Raw genomic sequence first — 26,457 nt, 5'->3', positions numbered from 1 at the left:
TCTTGCACTTACAGGTCTTACTTTGAATTACTTATTTCGATAGGAAACGATGTCTGTTTACTGGCCACTTTTATTATTGGCCAAATTATATTATTGTAGTATCTGCTAGACTTTTTATTTAGGCTCAAATTTTCAACAATGGAAACCTCACATCTTAAAGGACATTTCTAAAGGACCAGACATGATACTGCAAATTTTACTTCTCTTATGTTTATTAATCAGTTTAGTTATATACTGATTGCTTACAGTACATTCATGAAGGATAACTCTGAAGGCAATGTTCACGTCTTAAAATGTGCTCATTTCTTAACATGTAATTTAACAAGTGATAAACAGTAGTGCTGGACTCAAGACATTTTGTGCCGTTTCTAACCTAATTCTGTATTTAATCTGTGGAGCTGCTCTGAACTCTGCAAGCCAACATTTTACCTCTGTTATACAGGTCCACACATCTATAAGGCATTTAATATGTTTGAGATTTATATCTGAAAATGATCATTCTAATGATCAATTAAACCCTATATTTGCATAAAACCCAGCACAACAGATTAGTTCAATGGAGCCCCTGTTCAGTGCATCAGCCCAGGTAGTGAATAAGAATAGGTCACTGCAGTAATACATTTTTCCTCCCAAAACAAACTAAATGTCACAAGTAGAAAGAGGGAAGAAACACTTCAAAGTATGTTACACTTCACAAAACAACACAAAATATTATCACCACACTACAATACTTTATGAACTACATGTTTGATCCTATATGCTCCAAACAGAACAGGAATTCTACAGGTTTTGTAAATATGATCACAGACTTATAATCACATATTTGGTACATCAGTACAAACACATCCAAATCACATAAAAAATAAATAGGATGTTTTTTGTTGCATCATGGCTTATTTCAGAACTGTATAAGCACACAGACTGATTACATCTGACAAATATACATTTCAGGATATATCTTCTATGTATCTATGGAAATTTGTATCATTTGTATTGTAAAGGTGAACAATTATTTATTATAAAACAATCATGAATATTTATAAATGGTTGTGCATTAGATGAGTGAAAGAAGAATGATATGCCAGCAGGACTGCTGAGGTCCAAACAGATTTTATTCATTATGCCACTGCTGGTAATATAGAATTAAAACACCACGTCGTGCTTTAGTGGCTGCATAAAATATAAATATTTAACTTTAATAATTCTATTCCTAGCTCCCAGATACATGTTTGTCTTTGCGAAGGCCTATGGTCATAAAAGAGACTACTGTAGACAATTTAAACATTACACAGACAGCACATTCTTCAGCAGTTTTGACTCGACTAAACCCACAAATCACTCTATAACCACAAATTAACGTCTGAACTATATATGTATATATCCGCACCCACCAACTCAGACTAGTTAAAAACCACACAAGGCTTTAAACACATGCACTGACTTAGTATGAACACCAATTACCAAAATGTTTTGATCTGGCCGAGTTTACAGAGGAGTGTGTATTCATCTCAACTTTCCTGTCCACCGGAGTCTAAGAGGTCAGTGCTGTGAGGGTTGTAAGGGTTAAGAGCACTTACGCTCTTAACCTTTACACACAGGAGCATGCCTGGAGAAACATTTTAAACTGGTTACAAATAATCCCCTGACTTAAAAGTGATTCTCCTGGACCACTTCTCATACTTGCATGCTTAAACTGTGGACAGATGTTTGGTCTGGAAAGTTAGATATAAAAATTTGAGGTCTAAACACTAACAAATACACGCACAAAGTATTTTTTCAAATAAAAATAAATAACGATAAATAGAATTCACTTGGAAAAATAATTTGGGTCTCATTAATATTAGCACATTTGGGGGTTTAGTCTGTGATCATAAAATCTTCTGACATCCTCATTGTATCATCTACTTTAGATACAGGTCAGTTGGGATTGCATATTACTTTGTGGGAAAGTGCGAGTTTTACAACACAAAAAACTAACTAAGAAAAACAAAACTTTTTTAAATTTACTTTTCAAGTTGTGTCCACTGAACTCCGTTATGGCAAAGTACAGACAGAGGTTTGGACTTGAGCAAAGCTTCTCTTACAAGCCCTTGTTAAAATAAACCACGGTCGTGTTTGGATTGCTCTGGCGTATCCTCTCCTGCAGCTCAGGCTCCAGTCCGCTCACCTTCATAGAGCTACACACATGTGCACACACACACACACAAAATCATGAGTACAACAACCAGGCCCACTGACAACCTAATAGAGGGTCACCAACTTCAAAAATAGAAAGGAAATGTGTTCAAGTGCTCACCTCTTCTGTGGAAACAGGGCGCAGCACAACGGAGTAGCAAACACCAGACTACCAGAGCGGAGAAACACAAAATGAATGATCAGTTACGATTCACTTAATTTACTGCCTCTGATATAGAAGTCATGACCATTGGAACTCACCATAATCCCACAAGTCCAACCTGTACTGGGGCATTGAGCACTGGGAAGCGCTGGACAGGGAGAGACAGGAGATTTCCATGTTTTATGGCTCACACAACACAGTGCTGAAAGTAAAAGCTTCATGTCTTGCTTAATAAATTCTTAAGCTTCTGTTGCAGCTTACATGCTGTCTCCTAGTTTTCAATGCCACATAGTGGTGTAGTGTAGGATCTGCACTGTGTCGTGTGCTACTGTGCAAACGCATGACAGATTAAGCATCACTAATTAAACAACTCTTATCAGATGTCTGGAAAACACTAAGGACACTGTGACTTTACCTTCATGAAAGCTTTTTTCTCCAAGGTGTTCATAATAACAGGAGGAATAGCTGTTAGGGGAAAACAGAAAAAAAACACACTTTAGAAGGTTTACATCCTGGAACACAAGGATGGAGGACTGGGTATGTTTCTTATGTTTATTTTATGATAGCAAAGAATGTGGAAAAAACAAAAAAATGTCTTCAATTTCATTGTCAATTTTAAGGACAGTGGTCCATAATATTGGTGATGCATTCTTGAATGTAGATGAACAGCTAAGATGGCTACGTGTCTATTTTAAAATCATCCAGTGTGCTGTGACAAACAAAACCCATCATCCGACTGTAATAATTCAGGTGCAATAAAGAACAAGGATTTGCTGGAGCACAAGGCTTAGACCAGGGGTCGGCAACCTTAAACACTCAAAGAGCCATTTGGACCCGTTTCCCACAGAAAAAACACAGCCACAAAACCCATTTGACATCTAAAATGATAACACTGCATATATTGTTTTTTACCTTTATGGAAAGTATAGATAAAACTCTAATGTGTTGCATTCATGAAATCAATGAACTGCTACCGAGTAAACAAAATGTTATTTCTGCAGGCAAACAGTTTGAACTAACCTTAACAAAAAAGACGCTGGGTTGCGTTTTTAAAAAATTAAACACGGTTTATTTCAATGTTACAAGAGCATCATAATCTTAGAAATTAATTTTTTTAAAACTAACTAACTAAAATAAAATAAATTTAAGTTAAATATTTATTTTCCAAATCTACTGGGAGCCGCAGCTTGCCGACCCCTGGCTTAGACCAAGGAAACTTGCTCACACTTGGCTTTTTTTTACTCCAGGCCTGCTCTCTGCACAATCTCTGATTACAGCATTAGCATGAATTTATTGAAACATTTTCAGCTCCTTACCCATGGCTGGCACTGCCATGCCGATTCGGGACACCACCACCTGTACAATGGCCTTCTGAGCAGCACTGACAGACTCTCCCAGGCGATTCCCCTCCTCATCAGTGACAGGAATGCCATACTTCAGTTCCCTAAACAAAGCCAATAAATGCTGAGTGTTCATTTGATTTCTATAATGATTTCTAAATTAGATCGTTACAACACACACACACACCTTTGTCTCATGAAGGGAATGTTAATACAGTTTGCCGCTGCCACTGCAGCAAAAGGAACAAACCGTCCGATAATAGATGGCAGGTGCTGGCAACAAAAAGAAGAATTTGTTAACACAAAAGTATGAAACTTTTCACTCTAGTATATTAGTCACAAATTAAGAATTTATTACATAATGCAGTAGAATCCTAACACAGTTATCATTACAAAGCAAAAAATTTCTCAAAAGCAAATTTTAGTCTCAAGTTCCATCATTTTGAAGTAAGTTCACTACATTAAAATGTAGACAGAGCTTAAAATGTATAAGACAACAATTGTAATCAACTGTACACAAAACATAAATGAGAGCTCGAGAGACGTGTGATGTAGAGAATTGAAATGTTCACCTTGGTGAGGGACTTGAGGCCAAGAGCAGTGATTACAGCTCCAGTTGTAGCACTGACATAAGCTGCTCCAAGCTGACTGCAAGAAAATAAAGAAATATTAATGCTAATTATGAAAGCAAAAACTAAATTCAGTCATTTAAAATGACAAAGGTAGAGTTAATCAATTTGCAATGTATGCTTAGGCCTAAAACGGCTTCATTTTATTACAGAATTTTTACTTCACTGAAACTAAGAGGCTTAAACTTGTTCCAGATAATGTTCCTGTGTATAAAGACAGCCCCATAAAGACAGAAAGCCAGCTCCATAAAGACAGGGTTTGCCAAAGTTAGTGTGGAGGTTCTTGAGTGGGCTGCACAAAGCCTTGACCTCAAACCCAACCTCAATCTAGTGAAATGCCTTCCTGGATAAATGAAAAGGTGAACCAAGTCTGTGTTAATGCTTGTGGCTGTGTAAAAGGCACATACGTTTGTGGCCATACAGTGTGTGAGATTAGCTGAAGTGTTGACCATCATGAGAATTTATACTTCCCATAATTGATCAGAGGTGCTAAATAGTACAGGATGGACTAGAGTACTTTGGTACATATTTGTGGGCAGGAATGGCATTTTTATTCTTTTTTTAATGACAGGTTACATGATGAAGCCACTTGCTATAAAAGAGAGCAATGTGTCCTTACTTTACAGTGATTGGTGCATCTCCGCTGCGGTTAGTGTAGTTGACAACGGCATTGAAGGACTGGTTGACCCACTGCCAGAACACAACTGCTGGAGTCGTCCTGAGTGAAGAAGGGAAAATGAACACAAACTAAATATCAAAAGAACCTTGATCTGAATCAGGGGGTAGGTGTGGGGGGAATAATCCACAGGCAGAGCTTTAATTTGGCAGTTGTTTTCGGAAACATATGTCCTCAAGTACGTCACATGCCGTAGCCGTCACACACCTATTCTAAGCTAAAGTTTATTTATTTATTCTAAGCTATTTATTTATTTATTTATTCATTCATTCATTCTAAGCTAAAGTTAGCCGGCTAGCTCACGAATAGAAGTGAACGCAGCATCACTGTGTGAATGTAAACAATTCAGAAGTTAATCACTATGAGTTCAGATCTTTACCAACAGTGTTATCTGTTAGTCTAATGACTATTATTTAGATTGTAATAACGTTTTGCAATCATAAAGTCACTAAATTCATGAGTCTTTGTTTACGAGTCTCTGAGTAAAGTGTTTGTATAAAAGTAATTAATACTAAGTTTAAATACTAACTAAAATTAAAATCTAAGTAATGTTTGTGTAAAAGAGAAAGTAAAACAAACAAATACTGACTTGCATTTGGTGACTCCCACAAAATTCCAACAGACAAAAAGCTCCCAGAGCTGAAATAACTTTCTCAGAAGTAAATGTGAAAGTTATTTCGACTCAAGTCTATGCCAACATTATTAAACAGCACAACACCCCCAGTGAAAAGCCTAAAATTTGGAGCTGGATGAACTTAATAAATGAATGAATTTGATGTAAATTAAGTGAAGTGGAAAAATAGTTTCGAAACAGAGAAAAATATATAATTTATCTACTGTATCCTGGTGATTGTGGACATCAAGAAACATCAGTCTGGAAAAAACGTTTTAATTCAAAACAAAGTGTCTCAGAAACTGATGGCCAGAATGCAAGATTCAAATGTTTCAAAAACATTTTTTAAGGAAATTATAAAATATGACAATATACTATTAATAAATGATGTTATAATACAGTTATATAATAAAGTATAATTTAATTAAATTAAATTAAAATTTCCACAAGCTGTTGTTAAATGTAAAACACTATTTTGCAGGCAGTTTGTTAGCCAGCTTATACATTGTGGCACATACTATGATAGATGTTTGTCATATGGCCCTGCCCTACAAGAGATTTTAGGAATCAGGAAATACGAGTCAGCTGCAAGCAGAACAGGATAACTACAATTTCTGTCATACTTTCATTTCATGGACTGAATTGTGTGCTTTCAAACTTTACGCTTTCAGCATACGGTAAGAAAAAAGGAAAGAAGGTGGGATAAATACATATGAATAATCTATTTACTAAACATCAGTACAATGCTCTTACCTATAGAATGTGAGCATGCAGCCTGTGATGGTCATGTTCATTGGCACTTGTGCAGACATGCGACCAATCAGCAGCATCTTCTCACCCGTATCAGGATGGAAGGCAGAGTCATAGATGTATTTGGCCCTCCATAGTTGATCCTCGGTCAAGCCTGGTTTCACAATTCCGTTCCTGTGTAGGAGGACAGAGCAGTCAGTTATCTTATCACATCTACAGTCACAAGTGTAACCAACTAGTTCATACAGTGTAGATGTCCTAACTTTCAGCACCATGTGTTGTTTATCATACTAGAAATTACACATTTGAACAGCTTAAGCTATTCAACATCAAATAACAAAAATAATAACTTAACATATGCTATTTAAATTTAAAATAATGTCTGTAATACGGGTATGAATATGGTCTTGTATTTTCTGCGCTGTTGAACTTTCTACTCTGACTGACTGGAAGGTGTTGATTATTTTCTACCTCAGCATCTCTTACTATAGTTCTGGTTGCAAGGATCACAAGTTTATTAATGTGCTGGTTTGAACGCATGCACTATATTGTTAGAAGTGGACAAATGACCATCACACCCATATGAGGCTCCTCACCAAACTGCTGCCACCAAGTTAGAAGCACACAGTAATGCAGAATGTCTTTCTGTGCTGTAGCATTACCGTTTCACATCACCAAACAACATTAAGTGTAATAATATATAGATAAAATCGATGATGCCTGTGTTAGAGTTAGCAAAATTCCGTGCCAGAACAGAAATCTCTTTGTCATTTAGAGTGCACTTTAAGTGAACCTCACGCTAACCTGTAATCCTCAACAGTGACTCGTGCATTCTCCAGAACCTCATTTGGAAGCAGCACATTTCTTGGGTCGGTCACCATGAAGAAATGCTGGGCTCTGCCCATAAACGTACTCTGGTCCCATCGTGGCTCCTTGATGTTGATGTTCAGCGGCAAATCCCCAGACATCCTTCCTTGTTTACTTTCTGTCCACGAAGGACACAACATGTAACTTGCTTTTTAATACATTATAGTTACCCAAACAGGCCAAGACATGTGCAAAACACTGACTGAGGTAACCTCAGTCTGGAAGATTACAAAATATCCTGCACTACAGCTTTCCTACCCCTCATTCTTTCATTTAATGCAGAGAGATTTATATCATGCAGTCCTCTTTATACATAACCACTGTTTTACTGTCTCTGCTCGTGACAAACAGGCCAAGTTTAAATTCATGATCATGTTTTAAGTTTCCTGAAGAGTCATTAAAATGAGATGCCGCATGATTTGCACTTGCAAATGCTTTGGTAAAGCTCTTGGAGCTGAGTCTTGCCATGTCTGAATAAAACAAACAAAAAAAAAGATAGTTCATTATCATTCAGTAGTTTAACTCTTTATTGTACAGGAATATAGTCTAAGCTGTAGAGGTCAGGAAAACATTTGTAAAGGTATCATGTTTGTAGCTATATTAATGACATATTATTTTCTACTGATGGAAGTGCCCTGAGTTTAAGAAATGAGTTCATATACAACTTCGGTAGGGATTCGTGTTTATACTAAACTGCAGATATCAAATGAATAAAGATTTTTCACAGCGGCGGTGTAACTACTAAATTCTTTCACTTTCAGTGTTAGCCTGCTAAGATAGCTGAAAACTAGCTAGCAAATAGCATCCCGGCATATTAGCACAGCTAGCCAGCACAGCTAGCCAACAGAGCTAGCTAGCTATGTTAGATGCTATTATCACTTTCAAACATTCTCATCGTTTCGGTTAACTGGAATAATTGTTCGTCTAATCGTCTAAAGCCATAAACATACCTTTGTCAAAATCGAAAACATAAGATAGACATCAGGATACCTGCTAAATGAATGACCTCTCAGATGCCACACAGGTTGATGTCTGCAGTGTTGAAGCGCTGGTTGTGTGCGCGCGCTTGTGCGTGTGTGTGTGTGTGTGTGTGTGATATGGTGGTGCGGAAGAGCGCGCTGATTGGCTGAGCACCTGGGGCGTGGTTTTCTGTCACGCCGGTTCATCAAAGCGTCAGCAGTTTGCAGTGTTTGCAGTAGCAGCCAAGTGAGTTCTGATTCACGAGTCTAGGTGACCTTGTGACCATAAATTAGCACGATTTTTTTTTGTTTGTTTTTTTTAATACTTCAATAATGATAAAGACAAAACACTTGCATTATATTGTCACCGTATGCTCCTTTTGAAATGGTTCAGCATTCACTTAAACGTGTAAAAACCATTAATAGAATCAACCTGAGACCAACCTGATAATCTATCGTCTTTTTTAGAGAATAAGTTAAATTACTGCTGTTGAAGGTCACTTACTTGGGTGACAATATCTGCGTTTCACGCTTGCATTGACGTGATATGACCAGCAGGCGGCAGTGTAACAACGCAGAAAAAGACCTCTCCCTGAGTGTTCATTTGGGACAGTCTGGCATTCTTATAAATAAATGTTAAAGAAAAATCTGTCAGGTGTGTATATCCATGTATAGTAAACAATATGTATCAAACTTCTTAAAAATGATGTACGCTTGTATTAGGCTCTAATACCATGAGAAACGATTCTCTAGATCAAACGAGTTACAGTGGCGACATTAAGCTGGTAATCCAATCAGCCTGGCTAAGAAGTGGGCTGGATCTCCACTAACTTCACTCAGCCTCAGGTGAGCTCATTCAGTGCAGCATGGAGACAGGTAATACTGACTGCACCCATTTGCTTGTGTTTATATACTCTATATATTTATATTGGTTCTATTTCAGATGACCGGTGACTGTCACGTCATATTTGTAAATATAAAAGTCACAGCTGTATAATCATGTGCTTGTTCCTCCTCCGGCTTTATTGGTGGGTTTGTGTAAAATATTGTTTTCAGTAGCGTTGGGATCCAAACTGTGTCGAATTCTAACTCTGCTTGTTTTCTTTTGATTGCAGAAGCTGCACTTGATGATCTTTTGAACTAAGCTAAACAACAAACACTATTTCAACCCGGCCAGCTGAACAACATATGGCAAGGCTACACGTCGTTAAGCAAGTTTTTTTTGGTCTAGTGGAAGTATCCTAATTGCTTTGTTTTTAAAATGTCACAGCTTTCTGCTTTTCGGCCACTTCTTGTGCGAGCGCTGTCCACGGTGCTAGATATAAACACCTCACAGGATGGATACTACTTAGTCTGCTCACAGCTCTACACATTACTGTAGAACTTAACTGTTTGTCCTTAAATGCAAGTATTACAAATACGTCCGAGTTCTGAGCAGTTATGGCTTTGTTTAAGAAACCTCTTACTTAAACTGGGGAGAGTGTAGGCAGTGTAATCATTCTCTTTCTGGAGTGTATTACCAACTCATATCACCTTACATCCCTTGGGAAATCATTAGCATTGCACGCTGCTCCTCGCAGATCACCGTCCTTCGTCATCTTTGTTTATGAGTCGGTGAAGGTCAGGAAGAAGTGGATAAGAGGCCATTGTCATGCATATGAACTGTGAAGGGTTACTCCAGCCCTTGTTCAGCCAGTGGAAGCTCTTACTCTGGACAAAAAGACCAGCATTTACAGAGAGTATCCCAACAGCTTCAAAGCATCTACTCAAGGACATATGTTTTTTACATTTTCCAGGAAGTTTACTTGGATTAATTTTTTTATTTCTTTGCCCCTTGGACATATGCACGAGCTGTGCAGAACATTCTTGGCAAACAGTGCAGGACCCATTTTACGGTCTTGTTCTCTTGTGCCATTACAACAGAGTTCCCCTTAGCACAGTCCATCTTGCGGAGTCTTCATCCTGTGCCTGGCTATGATATACAGGTCTTCCAGTTCTCGTTGAACCCCAATCCCTGAATGAGGGTTCGAGAAGGGGCCCCGATCTCAACATGGCTTATTCGTCTGCTGACTCCCGCAGAGAGATGACGAATGGTGTCCATCCTAACACCAATCCAGCAGGTCCAGGAACCTCCACTTTGCCACGATACTTGCACAAGAAGCAACAGCGGCAGAAGGGATGGAGATCTTCGTCTCCGATGGGTAGAGTCATCCTCATCAATTCACCTGTGGATGGTGAGCTACATGTTTAGTCAACAGGCCTAATATTCAATTGAATTTATAAAAAATATCTGCTCTAAGATCGGAAAAGAAAAAATTTATGTGAAAGTGATTTTACAGTCATATTTACGTATGCGTTTTTACATGTTGTGTGTGGTGCTGTCTGGTTGCAGGTGGGGATGATTGTGAAGACATCCACACAATTACAGTGGACAAGAGTGAGGATGGTAGGCTGGGCTTCAGTGTGCGTGGTGGTTCAGAGCATGGCCTTGGCATCTTTGTTAGCAAAGTGGAGGACAACAGTTCTGCAGGTATACATACATACATTGTTTAGAAAGTATCTCCTATCTAAACAGTTCTGTCTCATGTCGTGCTATTCGACATCATAACATTCTCTGTGTTTCATATAGCTGTGCTGGTGTTTGATCTCTTTGTTACACATGTTAAAAGTGATTTTCTCCTGAAACTTTGCGCTCTGAATTTAGAGCGATATACTGCTTCTATTTAATTAATTTCATACTTAAAATACTTTGTATGTGCACCACAGAATTTGCAGGGTTGTCTGTTGGGGACAGACTGGTGGAGGTGAATGGGATCAGCCTGGAAAGCATTACCATGAGCAGTGCTGTGAAGGTTTTAACAGGGAGCAATCGCCTGCGCATGGTAGTTAGGCGTGTAGGGAAGGTGCCTGGAATCCGCTACTCCAAAGAAAAGACCACATGGTAAGGGAAGAGTTTTCACCTTACATTCAAATATATGATAAATTCAGCTACAATTATGGTCAAATTATTGTCATAATGTAAGATGTATTCATTTGTAGTTTAACAAGTATTTATTCTTTTTAACCATCTACTTCATTTTGTAAATCTAGGTCATTTTCTGCTTAAAAAGAAATATTTATTATAATATTTTAAAATAACCAGACATAATACAGTTCATAATAATTTCCAAATATTTCACAATTCAAGGCCTTTAAAAAACCTCTTATAGTAAAAAAGCTAAAAACTGGTAAATTCCAGTGTCAACATTTATCCTACCTGATATTGGCAAAGCATATAATGTAATGCTAATACAATCAGTAAAGTCTGTGTCAGTAAGCATGTGTCCAAGTGGCCCCATATAAAAAGGATACTTACAGTCTGCCTGGAGACTTCTGTTAATTCTAATTTATTAATACTAAAGCAATAAAATTAAGCTCATAAAACAGGAGAATGTAAGCTGATCTGGCTTCAACACTATCCTCTGTCGTTCATGCCCAGCAGTGTGTAAACCGACTAACTCTTGGCCTTTGCTCATTAATGCTTCTGTACGTGTTAGGAAGTATGATTATAATTTATAAATGTTGATGTAAGATTGTGTGCCAGCTTATGCCAATTAGAAAGAGTTTTATTGTGTTGTGTAACTGCATGTAATTATGTAATTATGTATATGTGTTTATAAATATGTAATTGCGCATAGGGTGGATCTAATTCATCGGAGGATGGTGGTGGAAGAGAGTGGTCGCACTCCCTCCGAGATCAGCTCAGATGGAGCTTTGCGCCGGATTGTGCACCTCTATACCACCTCAGATGATTACTGTCTGGGCTTTAACATCCGTGGTGGCAAAGAGTTTGGCCTGGGCATCTATGTCTCAAAGTATGGACAAAGAAGGATCTGCATATCTGTGGTTTATATTTAATTGTATTTTATTAATGATCTTGCTTTGAAGTTCTTGTCATAGGATGCAAAGTCTTAGTTGTTAACTTGCATGTTTTGTTGATGAGGCTGGACCCTGGTGGCTTGGCAGAGCAACATGGTATTAAAATGGGAGACCAGATTCTGGCAGCAAATGGAGTGAGCTTTGAAGATATTACACACAGCAATGCAGTGGAAGTCCTGAAGAGCCACACCCATGTCATGCTCACGATTAAGGTAAGAGCTCTTTTCTTTGGGTTGCAGTATATTAAGTGGCAGAATTATAAATTGATTCGACATTGTCGCCCTGAGTCAACCCTGGCTTTGTCTGGATTTAATTGAATAAACGACATGAGCAATACATTATGAGCTTTATGAATATTTTACACCCACTGGATACTGACATTATTTATGGAATGCTGCAAAGAATATTGTATTTACAATCATGTCTCTGTTGGAAATGCATTCATGCCTTTTAGTAGATGACAGAGACCGATTACTAATGATAAAAAAGGCTAAATGATTAATAGGTAGTAGTCAGAGCTCTACATGTTTGTACTGAATGGCAGCTACATCTCTATATACGTTCTAACTAAATTTGATGAACAGCCCAAATTTTGTGTTTTGGAACATTAACCCCAGTTGGATAATTCTTAAATGTAAGTAATATTTTGAACTCCAATATGCAGAGACATTGTATAGTTTCATATACTGTATCTTCAAAACACTAGTTTCAATATTATTGGAAACTAGTATTAATTATTATTACTGATAATGATTTGTGACTTCTGCCCTGGAGAGAATAGCACCAAGTCACTTCCTGTAATGTCTAAAGACATTAATGCAGAAGTCCTGATTCACTCCTTCATTCTCCATATAGGGCACTTCTCATGTTTCCGTCCATGTGTTTTTTCTAGTGAAACTTTATGCATTCTGAAGGCATCTATGCATTATAATTACTTTGCATTTGCGTGAGATTTTTGCACAGTACTGAATATAGTTGAAAGAAAATACGATTATTTACGCATATTCTCCTCATGTCCAAATGGGTTTTCTCAATATTCTTTGGTTTCCCCCACCTTCTAAATAAATCCTGTTTGGTATATTATATATGCTAAAACTGCTCCTATTCACTTATGCTTATGAATGTTGATATCTTGGTATTGATAATGTTGGTATTTCCAGGATAGGCTTCTAACCACAATTACTGAAGATGAATTAAGTAGTTCTATGGGTTAGGTTTAATATTATAGTACTATGCTATAATTCTGTCATAAATAGTTTTATTTGTTGCTTGTGTGGAAAATGTGAATTATTATATTAATGATTTTGCTAATTAATATAACGATTTCTGTTCATTTTTATGAACTGTGCCAAAACTTCTGAGTGCATTGCTTGTATGCCTGAGGGTAATTTCTACTGGCATAGACATTTAGCTAAGGATTTCATGCTGACACAAGTAAACTTTTGTAGTATGAGTTAAACACAGTTTCTTATTGAGCCCATCAATGAGACTGAATAGTAAAGGAGACAGCTGGCATTTAGTCGTCACATTTCTGCTTGCTCACTTTACTCAAGAGAGTCTCAGGTTCCGTCTGTGAAAAAAGTGCCAGGGTATGTACATTATTCACCAAGCCACAGGGATCAGATTATAATCAGCAGAAAATGTCTTTTTTATGGCCTTTCCTTAACCTAGCTCAATTTGTGGCAGGTTGATAAATCAAGCTGACAATGTACGCATGCTAAGTTTGCTATTCCTGGCTATTGCTTCTGTTGATGCAAGCACATTCCTGGTGACACTTTCTTAATCCAAGCAGCTGGTCAGTGAAAAAGCAGCAACCTGCCCCGAAAAAAGGTCCAGGTTAATGTTTCAGAGAATGCCAGCTTAAAAGCTACTGTTTTCTCTTTTTACTGATGGTAGATTCAGCCTCATTTACTTCTAGCAACTTTAATATCATTGTTGCACAAATTATCAGGTAATCGTACAGAAAATCTTCAGTTATTAGGCTGAGTAAAATCACTTCAAAAAAAGTTATGACTATGGTTATATTAAAGTACAGGTTAATTCATGGCCATCTACTATGCTGAAGGGTTAATTCTAACTTGGAAAGTTCCGTCCAAAGCTTTAAAGAATACAATTACTGCTGGCATTGTCCATTTGCACATAATCCAGGTTGGACCATTTATTTTTTCATCCTGCCAGATGATAAAATATATGCTCAGTATCTTTGACTATATGGGTAATTTTGTTCCTTTTTTATGCTTTTCTTTGCTTTAGTAAATATGACCCACACATTGTGTCTACATGGGCAAGAGGGGATGAGGGGAACAGAATAGAGCCCTGATCTGTAAGGCTACATATCTAGAAAAAGAATATAACACATTCAGTTTTGAGGAAGACAGTTTAAAACAATTGCACAGCACACTGTGAGAGCTCTTCTGTTTTATTTTTAAGGGAAATTTGTGGTGATAGCTGTTATCAGGCATATGATAGAGTCATGGCCCTGTGATAGGTAGAGTATTAAAGTAAAAGGCTGTGAGGAAACTGTAAGCAGTCATAGTGTTATAATAGTGGACATTTGTGACAAATGAATGGAATTGAATAATAGTGTGATCAGGTAGAAATCCATGAACAATACAGTGTGATTTTATATTCCATCAATGGCTGTATTTTGGAACCTGGGCTTTAGATCTAGTGAATCATTGAACTTTTCTTCCACAAGTGAAGTCACTAAAACACATCTGTGATTCTAATATTATCCTTTTATGATCTTTGTTTAATTTTAAAGGAGGCTGGGCGGTATCCTGCATATAAGGAGATGATAGCAGAGTACAGCTGGCTCAATAAATGTATGTAAACTCTTTTGCATATGCTACTTATATATATATATATATATATATATATATATATATATATATATATATATATATATATATATATATATATAATATACATACAAATATTTTATATACAAATATCTGTTAATACACAATACCACTCCAAACTGAGATTAAAAGAGCAGATAGATTAGTCTTCTGTCTAAATTCAGCTCTTTAAGTATGTAGTTATATCTTATATAGGGGAGGGGCAAGCAGGGGCAAGCTTGGTTATATAATTAACATAGTTATATGGTTATTAATATATAACTATATTAATATACTATATTAATATAGTTATATGGTTATTATAATTATATAATTAACATTTGAAAATAATTTGAAAAAATGTATTTATTTCTAACAAAAAATTTTTCTATTTTTGTTCATATTAAGCATATTGTTTTCAAATAAATTGTTACTCTTTGACATCATCTGCAGAATTTATTTCATTTTCATTTGTGTTGTCCCAGAATAGCAAATGTAGTCTATAACTAAGTAATCGCTGCTAAAAGCAATCACTTATAAGGTTCTGAAGAGTACATTTTAAAACATTTTTGAATATTTGAAAATATGAACTCACCCCTGCTTAGAGGATGGACATTGTGGTGATTTTTCTATATTCAGGACTTTTGTCTCTCCTTATTCCAGTGGCTAATGGGGGCCAGCCAGCCTCTTCTCAAGGTTCAGACTCCTATTCGTCCACCTCCTCTCTGTCGTCTGGGACACCAGTCAGCTCTCTCAGCGGCCTCTCTCAGGTCATGTTCCCTCCTCCATTTGGCTTGGAGATGGTGGATGTGTGCATCTCTACTGAGGACGGCTCATCACGCAAGCCCAGCTCTGATCGCACTGAGACAGCCATCCAGACCGACCCCCTGGATTCTGACACATCACCCCAACCCACCAGGGTCATCTCCATAGACACCAGCCGGATGGTTGGTGAGACCATTCTTTTGAAGGACACAGTGATCAGGAGTGGCAGTTTTAATAAGAATCGTCAAGCACAAAAAAGGACATTTTCTGCAGGAGACAAGGAAACTCTGGACTCTCCAAAAACTGCAGTGCTAATGGCTCTCAGCAAACCTCGCAAACCCATCCGAAGATCCCAGAGTCATATCACTGTGTCAGGTACACAAAGACCTCTGCTGAGTGCCTTCTGTTTTTTGCCAGAACACTGAAGCTTTCTTGTCATGCACATGATCAACCTCTTATAGTTTGACTGTATCATGTCGTTGGTGAGGGTCTGTTCAACATAATCACTTTTACTGGCAGTGGCAGCTTGCCTGTAGGGGCAGGTGGGGCATAGACCATTCATGTATATTTAAGCTATGTAAGAAGTGTTAAGTTCCCTATTTTTTATCCCATTGAATTACAGTGACCTCTTTTGTGTGAGAAATGATTTTGTTGCTAAGTGGTAGAAAGAAGGCAGTGATGGCTGGAGGTTAAAGCTTTCTACATTGTTTATTTGTTTGTGTATGTGTGTGTGTGTGTGTGTATATGTGTGTGTGTGTGTGTGTGTGTGTGTGTGTGTGTGTGTGTGTGTGTGTGTGTGTGTATATGTATGTGTGTGTGTGTATGTGTGTGTGTGTGTGTGTGTGTATGTGTGTGTGTGTGTGTGTGTGTGTGTGTGTGTGTGTGTGTGTGTATATGTATGTGTGTGTGTGTATGTGTGTGTGTGTGTGTGTGTGTATGTGTGTGTGTGTGTGTGTGTGTGTGTGTGTGTGTGTCTGTGTGTATGTGTGTGTGTGTGTGTGTATGTGTGTATGTGTATGTGTATGTGTGTGTGTGTGTGTGTGTGTGTGTGTGTGCGTGTGTGTGTGTGTGTGTGTGTGTGGTTCACAGGTCTTGCTTCTACCCAGAAACTTTAATTTGTACTATTTTCAGGTTTCCTGAAGGGTCTCAAAACCATTTATTAAAAAAATGACATTTTGACGTTATGAACCTGAATGGAACAGTGGGAGTAAAATATAATCACAAATATGCCATTTACCACCTAGTTTTGACTGAATGATAGACAGGATGGTTGGAACCGGAAATGTTTTTGACATTTCATTTATTACCCTAGTGCCTGATGAAGTTAGGAAATCCTTACCTTACACATTTCAGCTGTAATTCAGTTGTGTATCGTTCTCCAGAGAGCAAAAAGACCCTAAAGAACATTCCAAGAAAATCATTTTTCAGTTTTAAATTATTTAAACAATGCACTATTCTCATTTTACAAACCCTCTTGTGTACTCGCTAATATTGTTTATGCAAATGAGTTTATTTTACCTAATGCCATGGGGAGTTCTCAGTGAAAGCATTGAGGTTTGCAAATCTGACATTATGGGAAGTACATTTTCATTCCAGACTGAACAATGTTTATATCAGCTCATTCGATTTGCCTACACTCACCACAGCCTCATGCTGCTCTGATTAATTGTTTTATTAGTACCTTTTAACATGCTGCCCTATAATAGCCCATTTAAAAAAAGTAGTGTGATATCTTTAACAGTTTATTAAGAATTAAAATAATTACATTTACTCTATGTTTAGCCATGTTGTAAATTGAGGCATGTTTCTGTTCGTATGTGTGTGTTTTGATATTGAACAGAGGACAAGCAGAAGAAGAAAAAACAGCAGCAGACAGTGAAGGCTGAGGCTTCTGGAAGCACCCTGCAGCGTTCCAAAACTTTTGTCAGTCTGTTGTTCAAAAGTGGTCGAAAGAGAGACAGGTCTGCCTCTAGAGACAGGAAGGCAGCGGGGACAGGTGAGTGGCATCGAGCTCGTTCCAAATCACCAGCGGGTAACTGTTCCTCCAGAAATATCTAACATACAGTATATGTACACAGATACAGAAGGAATAGGAATTACTCATATCATCCACACAAAAAAACCCACACACGCACACATTTGCACCTGAAAGTCCAGTAGGCAGCATAATGAAAGCGTACGCTTAGAGGAAGACTTGCATCGCTGTTAATTATGCAGTAATTCCCATGGTGTGGCTATTAGTCTAGCTACTGTAGATCAGCATAACTAATGATGATACATGCATGCCCTCATTATCATGACCAGACATACTGCAGCAAAACATTGCCCAGCTTCCTTAGGTTTATGTTGTATAAGCAGAACAAGGGATTAAGGGGCATATGTGAATAGTTTATTTTGGTGATATTTTGGCAGCTGTAACTTTTAGAAGTTTGTTAGTTAGATTGTTGTTATCTTACTGAGAGATTTGAGTTTTAATTCCTTTAACTTAAAAGATGGATCTGTGGGTATTAATAAGTCGTGTGCATTTTTGTTGCTGCTTTGCTGTGATTTACATAAAGGTAAAGAGCGGAGTCGGTCCATCATTAATCTCCTGAGTTCTCCACGGGAGACACGTGCTGGCGTGCGGGAGCCTGAAGCCATGCCCAGTCCTGAGACTATGGCTATGGTGGAGAGGATGGCGTGCAAACTGCTGAGTGAGGATGAGGTGGCTGCAGTAATGAGACACTGCAGTAGGGTGAGCATGGGATTATGTATTCATGCTTCTAGTATGCGTGCCAAACAAGCTGTCCTCAACCATTTGTGCACCGCAGACCGGTTTCATGTAAGACAATTGGACCAGGGGATCACATGCAAAAAAACTGCAACAAAATCCAATTATTCCATGTATAATGTAATATATTGTGCACTATAAATATAATGTGGCGGCTTCAATAATCGCTTCTGTCCTTCGTGTTCACATTTTTTCTTTAAAAAAGTTTTGTCTTTTATTGAGAGTGCTTAGTCCCTAAAAACCCATAATTTAACACTCGTCATTTCTTTTGAATACAACTTAGTTTTTGTTGCCAGTCTTGAAGTCTTCTTTGCAAGGGATAACTTGTGGGCTTAATTTATCAGTTTATAAAAAGAACAAAATTTTTCAAAATTTTTCTTCAAAATAAAACACCTTGCAGACTGCGGTAGTCAATAAAATGGCAAAAACAGGTGGCTGGGGATGCCGGTGCTAAACATAAAACTATGTACAATAAACAATAAACTAGGATTTTTTTAGTTTGATGTGTCTCCTTGCTGGATGTACATAATGACAGACAGGTTATGATTAGGACAGAATGCTTTGAATGTTTTGATGTATGGCATAAACACCACACATTCCCTGCCATGAAGAGATCAACATTTTCACACCTACACAACTCTCTTGTCCAGCACTTCAAACCCCTCTTAAAAACATTCGGGAACTCTCTTTAAAGCCAGATTTATTCATTCAAAGCATGAGCATTTAGAACATATCAAACACAAAATGTCTCAAGTCTTTCGAAGCAGGAAGCATGTATAATGTAGTACTTGCATGTCTCTAATCACCTGGGTTATGCTGCTGAATAAGTTAAGTAGGCCATGTCTTACTCTGTGTGCTTTAGTTTTTAGCAGAAAGAGTGGTGGAAGACCTGGTACACCCCCTGCTGGCTATCCTTGACAGACCTGAAAAGTTGCTGCTGCTAAGGGAGATCAGGTCAGGATGGAACAGTGGTTTGCTAATTTTAGCTCTTTTAGTCTAATGGCTAATTTTAGTCCATTTTAATCTACCTAATACCAATTTGAGACACAGCATATAAAACTTTAATGTTATCAAGCTGACATGGCATTTTTAAAGCACAGTGTTTTTTTTCTTATTTTAAAATTTCATGTGTCTAGAATGATCGTCCCCCCAACAGAGTTGGGTCGGTTTGACAGCATGGTAATGCCGTTTGAACTGGAGGCCTATGACATTTTAAAGAGCCGCTCTGGTAAGACAGTAGAATATTTAACATTCGCAAAGTGACCTTTATTTTAATGACAAGAGATTTAATATTTTCTAGGTGAGAACTACGGTCTAAAATAGAGTGCCATTAAAAATTTAGTATTAAAAGTAAATTACAGACTTAAAGATATAAATTGTGTGTGTGTGTTTGATATATGTGTGTTTTGTGTCTTCAGTGCGCTCTCCGGTTCTGCGCTCTCCTCGGCATGATGGAACTCCACGCCGCCATCTAATAACACCCATCCCAGGTGATGCTTTCTGGATGCTATATGGAGTTTAATAAAGCTATAAAAGCCAAGAACATCTCCTACTCCTTAGAATTAACCCAAACACACACACACACACACACACACACACACAAACTGCTTTATCTGAAATGTCTTATGCCCCTCAACCTGTAAATAAGAGGTCTGGGGACACAATGGTGTTCTATAAATATGCCATTCATAAAATAAAGCAGGATATAATGCCATTCATAAGAATAATGTGCAGTGGTCAGTTAATGCCTGTGCTGCAGGCCTCTGAATCTTGAATGTGAATCAGTTGTGAAATACAAGTAAGGTGCCTTGCATTGTTTAACCTTTTGAAGACTGCCCACACAAGTCTGGAGCTTATTGCTAGTCTTTTAAACCCATTGTACATAGACGCAGTAGAGTAATTCTACCTCTAGCAGTGGCCCAGGAACTCTGAGTGAGGCAGTCACTACTGTAGGTGCATATTTATATGTTCATTACACATCAGTCTCTGTACATGAATGATATTAATCTTATTTTGCAATACAAATGAAAGACGGAGCAATTACATCAAATGCTGATAAGGTCTTTGGATAATATCCATGTTTATATCCAGTCACTTCATGTATATTGTTTATATAAATTTAACTCCATACATTTACATTGCTAGGTTAATGTTTCTCAGGTTAGCCAGAGAACAGAAATCTGGTTGCTCATATCAACCTCCTGTATTAGTTCTTTTTTTTTTCAGAAGGTTGCATCCAAAAAAATCCAAAAAGTCATGGGGCATGTGGTTGTGAACTAATGATTTAGGAAGAGTTTTTAATGTTGAATATGGAATATAGTGTCCTTGTTGCATTTGGTTTATCTGGTGGCTACTGAGACTCAAGACTCATGAAAGAACCAGGATTTTGTATTTTGAGTGTACTTCTGTGTCTTTGTGTGTGCTAGTATATTTGTAATCATACCAGTTACTGAAGTCCTGAAGGTTCTTTTCTCAGACTACAGGGGAGGCTTCCATCTACAGGCTGTGCAAGATTTGGAGCGAGATCGACAGCTGATGCAGGAGCTAGAGCGACTCAGGCTGACCAGCCTCCCAACTGGCAAACTCCCTCCTTCCCGAGTATTCACACCTCTGTTGGACATACCTGTGGACAATTACATTTCTGGCTCCATTCGGCAGCGCTCCTTAAGCCCAGCTCGCCCCAAACAGCTGCTTAATGAGTCCCCCAACAGTACAGAGAGGCGTGGACGTTCCCCTAAACGACAAGAACATGATTTGCCTCAAAGGTCAAGCACTCCAGAGCGAGGAAGATCACCGTACAGGAACGGCCATGACAAAGCTACAAAGGCCAGATCTGGAAATGGAAGAGAGGTTAAGTACACAGTAATGAGTGCACACAGAAGGAGCAGAACACCACTAACACAGGTATTTGGGCCAGACATGCCACGCAACCCGATGGAAAGGGAGCAGGCAAATGGACATGCTGGTTCCTCGGAGAACAGCCAAAACAGCCTGCCAGTGCAGGAGTATGAGCTGACCAACGTCTTCATCTCTAAGTGCAAACAGTCTCTGGGTGAGTGCCTATGGCAGTTTTCTAGTCATAAAGTTTTAGTGAATTACAACATTCGTGGGAAAATTAAAAGTCAAAACCAGAGCACAATAAAAACACTGGGTGGAAATGTATTATCACAAAGAAGCTAACTGATGTGGGGAAGACAGCTTTTCTCCACAACAAGCCATGTTGAAAATTTAATTATGATCAAGAAAAAAGTATCTGCACCACTATACCTGTAGGTGTCAGTGATTAGCCTTGTGAATTCACTGACAAAGCAATTCCAGGAGCAAGAAAATTATGTCAGAAAAAACAGATACTTTAAAGTTGAAGTTTGGGCGGTTAGCTTGCCAGATGTTAACAGTCATTTAATATTCCACTACCTGACAAAATGTCAATGATAGCCAGTGGGAGATTTCAATGTAGATTTCTTTTTCTGTGTTGTGGAAGTTCATAAATAAAAATCAAATAATCAGTGCATGTGGATGAGAGGAGATGAGAAAATGTTTCCCTTTGGAAATGTAAAGAATTGAAAAAGTATTCAATTTCAGTAACACACAAGCAAACTTTAAACACAGTAACAATGTCGAATGACAAGTATCTGATCATCTTATTTGCTTGATAAATGGAAATTAAGGAAGCAAATACTTTTAAATAGATTGATGATCGATCTACATAGGAGGCCCCAAAAACCAGTCATTTAGGAGTAACTGTAAATATTTACTGTAATTAAACAAAGTAAATAATTCAGTTTTAAGATTTTGTTGTACATCATATAATGATTTCTTTCATCTAACAGGTATAAGTATCTCAGGGGGCATTGAGTCCAAGGTTCAGCCAGTGGTGAAGATTGAAAAGATATTCCCCGGAGGAGCGGCATCCACTAGTGACGTGTTAAAGGTACTTGATTTACGGCAAACTTCTCAGTTACTTGTGAAGTGTATAGCAGATACGACATGAACCACAGGTACTAATGACACTATTACACTGTGTCCTGTTACACTGTATGCTGCCTACATCATGACTGTATCAGTTTTCCATGCTTTGCTAAGACTTTCACTAAAACCAGTGGGCAAAACCTATTCATTTTCTTTTGAAATGAATATGTAGAATTGTAGTAGCTGTTCCTTAGGATTTCTTTTTAATTAAGTGTTTAAAACATGACATAAAAGAGCTGATGGTTCCTGGTCTTTCTACTGTTGAGGATTACTGTTGATTATATCTTATCATGGTTTGTCTTATTACCGAGGGAATGTTTTTTAAAAATTAAATGTAAATTTTAAGACAAAAGAGACAGTTCAGGTCAAATGCAGGCAGTCAAAATAGTCAATAATGAGCACATTATTATCACATAAGCACACTAACCCATGCACACATCTAATATTGTAAAGGTGGTTAACATATTCTGCATGAAGGATTGGACCTTATCAGAGATTATAGGAAGTGTTATTCTGTCCAGGGCAACAACAGAATAAACTTTTTTGCAGGCAAAAAAATGTCCCAGTACGTCCAACTTTTACTTTTTTTTTTTTTCAAATTATTTTTTGACATTTTCATGAAGTGTGCCAATAACCAGGATAATGAAAGTAGTAACTTCCGACAGGTCTTCTAGCATTTAAGCTATCTCTCTAAGCACCTACTTGAGCGTCTCTCTTGCATACTTGGATAGAACTGGGAACTGAGTCTTTCCTGATCTGTCAGTAACTGTTACTGTATTTGAGAAGAACATCTTTAAATAATATATCTCTGGAAATTAATTTCATGACAGACATGTTATGATACAAAACTCTTTAGCATACAGTAGATATGTGTCGCCAAACAGACTGAGCTGAATATTAGAAAGGTCATGGTTTAGGGTCACTAAAGGTTACAGGAAGATACCTGTCACTGGAAACTCCATCACAGCAACCTTCAATGCTAGGTCAAACCTTTGGAAATCCCGTGTGTGTGTGTGTGTGTGTGCATGTGTGTGTGCTAGGGGGGCCTCTGCCTCGATGGCAGCCTATCAGGTGTCGGCACTTCCTCGCTCTGCTGTGAGCGACTCATGTTGCAGTCACTCTAGAGATCCAGTGTCACATTTTGAGTCCTTCAATTCCCATAAATTCCTTTCACCTCATGCATGTGATAAGGCCTAGTGCAAAGGATTCAAATAATCTGTCTATGAGGGTGTGTTTTAACACATCACAATGGCCACCATATCACTTATTTTCACACCTTGAGGCCACTGGAATAGTATGGACACTGCGGACCTGCTATCATGTGTGCACTCTGCAATTCCATTCCTCTCTCAGTTCAGAGGAAGTGCAGGTTATGGCTTGATAATGTTAACACACTCTGATCCTTTTCTTCATCAGATAACTGTGTTATCAATGCAGCAAGCACTCAGGACACACTCAGCTGGCCTCAGCTACACCTTTAGGGTGTACAAGCCAAAACTTATCACATCAGTTAAGAATGCAGACGTCTGAGAGAGACCTTCTGTGAGCACAGAGGCCATGTCCACACGAATAAGGATACAATTAATAGCAACTAAATTTGCATATTTGAACACTGAAAATGATCCGTTTTCATGTAATATATTTAATGAATGCTTAAATATACCGATGGTTATATACCGTGAAGATTCACTGTATAAAGAGGTTTTTTTATCTAGATTTGTTCAGACTGTGTTCACATCAGACTGTGTAAACTAGATAAACAGTGCAAACTGAATTTGTGTATTTACAAATGGACCCATTTGTTGACTTCACTCCCTCTGAAGCTCTTTTCCTGATATTTTTTCTTCAATAATTAATGTTCCCTGAACATGTTACTATTTACAGAAACTCTTTAGTTACAGTACGAGCTTTGGGAAGCAGCATGAAATCATCACTGAACGTATATTGCTGTTTATGAACCATTTGAGAAACCTTTTTTTACAAAATGTTGTTCCACAAGTAGATTGCAGTAATATCTTTCTACCAGAGAGGGCTTTGGAAAATGAAAAGATGACGACTATAATCACAGCGCAGATCTTTTTTCATTTTCCTGCTCTCTTGTTTAATAGTTCATTCCTCCAACAAATCTCACACACATTGTATCCAGGACTGTGTTTATCCTGTGTCAGCTGAATCCTTCTGCTTCTGTATTGCTTTTTCCCACTGTTTGCAATGCAGCATAAGGTTCTTATGTAAAACTATAAATAAATCCTGGCCTGCTGTACAGTAAATAAAACTGAGGAGTAAACAAATGTGTAGCTTGTAAATGGCTGTGAAGAGGGTAAACCAGATAAGATTAGGTAATTGCACCTAAATGAAATATCATAATAATATATTATTATAAAGGCAAAGAGATGTGTTTTTTGCTTTTATTTATTTATTTATTTATTTATTTATTTTTTGTGAGTAAGTTGCAGTAACAAAAGGAAATAAACTTAGATGAAGAAAGATGATAAATTAGTGTAATCTAGTTCATAAAAAATAGTCTTATTTTATTGCTCATGTTTTTGTTGCTCGGTCTGTGGACATAAAGGTTAAGGGAAAACATGTCTGATTACAGACAAAGGGTGCAGGGACATTTCCAAGCAGATGTATCCTGGAATCTGGCAATGACGGAGGAAGAGTGCTTTTAGAGCTCTTTGATTTTAGTGTGTAAGTGGTAGAGAGAGAGTGAGTGTGTGAGTGTGTGTGAAAGAGAGAAAGAGAAACAGAAAGAAAGAGAGAGAGATAGAGGGAGAGAGAGAGATAGAGTGAGAGAGAGAGACAGAGAGAGATAATAATTACTGCACTTTATTTTTCCAGCAGGAAGTACCTCTCAATGATCCTCTTGTATGCGTGAGTCTGCTTGTGGCCTTGAGTTCAGGGTGATCCATCTCTCCGCAGTACTGGTGTGAAGCAGCATGTCCTGTAGGGGATTTATAGCTCTGCATGATGTATAGGATCAGCAGGGCAAGTAGAGACAGATTAGGTAGCGTCATAGCATCACAGATAGCGAGACAGATTAGATTGACTCATAGTTTCATAAATGCATGTCATGGGGCATTGAGACCAGCTTATAAAGAACAAATACTGAGATGAATCATGGAGTTTTATGTGTTAAAAATTCATGGAACAGGACAGACCTTGTTTTATGAACTCTATAAATGTTTGGTACTGTGTTTAAAACCTTAAAGCACAATGATTCAGTTTGTAGTCTTAGCAAACTCCTGGTGAGTTGTTGCCATGCTGCTCAATGCACGACTTGCCACGTGTGTGTTTTGTCTTCTTTTGGTTACTGTGGATGCAGGTAAACACACAGAAAAGACAACAGTGATTCACTGGGTTGGGTGAGATCAACTGACAGGCACTGATGGAAGAAGAAAAAGGAAATAACTAAGGGTTTTTCTTTCCTGTCATTTCCCCTGCATCCAGTTCCATTCATGTGAACCTGTCACTATGCTGACAGAAATATACGTGGACTAATGTACACTCATGCTAGGAGATAACAGTGGTGGAACAAGTGAGTGACTAAATGCTTGAAACATACCTCTTTTCTCTTCTCTATGTGTAGGCTGGATTTGAGCTTGTGTCAATTGATGGAGAATCGCTCCAGGGAGTCACACACCAGCATGCAGTGGACGCCATAAGGAAGGCTTTCAGCAACAAGGCCAAAGAACCCATGGAGTTTGTTGTCAAAATCCCAAAGAACCTAAAAGACTAAAGCAAAGTCTCCTGTGCTGTGCTGTACAACAGAGACGATATTTTACACCCAGAGCTCAGTTCATACTGTACAGACACTGAACAGAAAACAGAAAACCTGAAAGAACACATCTTTATGATAACAAAGAAAGCTCCATGGAAAAGCAAAGCTGCCATTGTGCAATGTGAATCAGTTGGCTGAACTAACATGCCCAAAGGGCGACCTATGAAAGAAGGCTTTCAAAGGGAGTTATTGTGGATTTAGAATCATCGGGCTTTTAAACCAGAGCGTTCATATCTGGAGAT

At 38.0% G+C, this 26,457-nt stretch overlaps 2 protein-coding genes across 2 annotated transcripts; one reads left to right on the top strand and one right to left on the bottom strand.

Annotated features, from left to right (window-relative positions):
• Window positions 1-194: 194 nt before the first annotated feature.
• On the bottom strand, window positions 195-8,321 carry sfxn3 (sideroflexin 3). The gene is made up of 11 exons (XM_060872307.1): window positions 8,204-8,321; window positions 7,151-7,331; window positions 6,350-6,520; window positions 4,927-5,025; window positions 4,251-4,326; window positions 3,866-3,951; window positions 3,655-3,782; window positions 2,754-2,803; window positions 2,437-2,486; window positions 2,297-2,344; window positions 195-2,177 (listed from the first exon to the last, which is right to left on the bottom strand). The coding sequence occupies exons 2-11, from the start codon at window positions 7,312-7,314 to the stop codon at window positions 2,081-2,083; spliced, it is 969 nt and encodes a 322-aa protein (XP_060728290.1). The 5' UTR covers window positions 7,315-7,331; window positions 8,204-8,321; the 3' UTR covers window positions 195-2,080.
• Window positions 8,322-10,222: 1,901 nt separating this feature from the next.
• On the top strand, window positions 10,223-26,420 carry pdzd7a (PDZ domain containing 7a). Its single transcript, XM_060871364.1, has 15 exons — window positions 10,223-10,406; window positions 10,565-10,702; window positions 10,939-11,113; window positions 11,850-12,026; window positions 12,155-12,302; window positions 14,855-14,915; window positions 15,594-16,070; window positions 17,536-17,745; window positions 18,248-18,429; window positions 19,328-19,419; window positions 19,602-19,693; window positions 19,884-19,955; window positions 20,942-21,517; window positions 22,296-22,396; window positions 26,024-26,420. Exons 1-15 carry the CDS (start codon window positions 10,223-10,225, stop codon window positions 26,171-26,173), a joined length of 2,835 nt encoding a protein of 944 aa, XP_060727347.1. The 3' UTR covers window positions 26,174-26,420.
• Window positions 26,421-26,457: the final 37 nt, after the last annotated feature.

Source organism: Tachysurus vachellii, chromosome 6 (genome assembly GCF_030014155.1).
Source record: "Tachysurus vachellii isolate PV-2020 chromosome 6, HZAU_Pvac_v1, whole genome shotgun sequence".
NCBI lineage: Eukaryota > Metazoa > Chordata > Actinopteri > Siluriformes > Bagridae > Tachysurus > Tachysurus vachellii.
The sequence above is the reverse complement of the archived record's forward strand: the minus strand, read 5'-3'. Positions and strand labels throughout refer to the sequence as shown.

What these genes read in the sequence shown, in the direction of transcription:
- pdzd7a (XM_060871364.1), top strand. Translation starts at nt 10,223, where the DNA reads ATGGCTTATTCGTCTGCTGACTCCCGCAGAGAGATGACGAATGGTGTC. An exon ending in CTGGGCATCTATGTCTCAAA is followed by an intron (nt 12,027 to 12,154) that starts GTATGGACAAAG and finishes TTTGTTGATGAG; the next exon opens with GCTGGACCCTGGTGGCTTGG. An exon ending in GAGTCATATCACTGTGTCAG is followed by an intron (nt 16,071 to 17,535) that starts GTACACAAAGAC and finishes GATATTGAACAG; the next exon opens with AGGACAAGCAGAAGAAGAAA.
- sfxn3 (XM_060872307.1), bottom strand. Translation starts at nt 7,314, where the DNA reads ATGTCTGGGGATTTGCCGCTGAACATCAACATCAAGGAGCCACGATGG. An exon ending in GTTGGACTTGTGGGATTATG is followed by an intron (nt 2,345 to 2,436) that starts GTGAGTTCCAAT and finishes CCGCTCTGGTAG; the next exon opens with TCTGGTGTTTGCTACTCCGT. An exon ending in GCCCTGTTTCCACAGAAGAG is followed by an intron (nt 2,178 to 2,296) that starts GTGAGCACTTGA and finishes ACATGTGTGTAG; the next exon opens with CTCTATGAAGGTGAGCGGAC.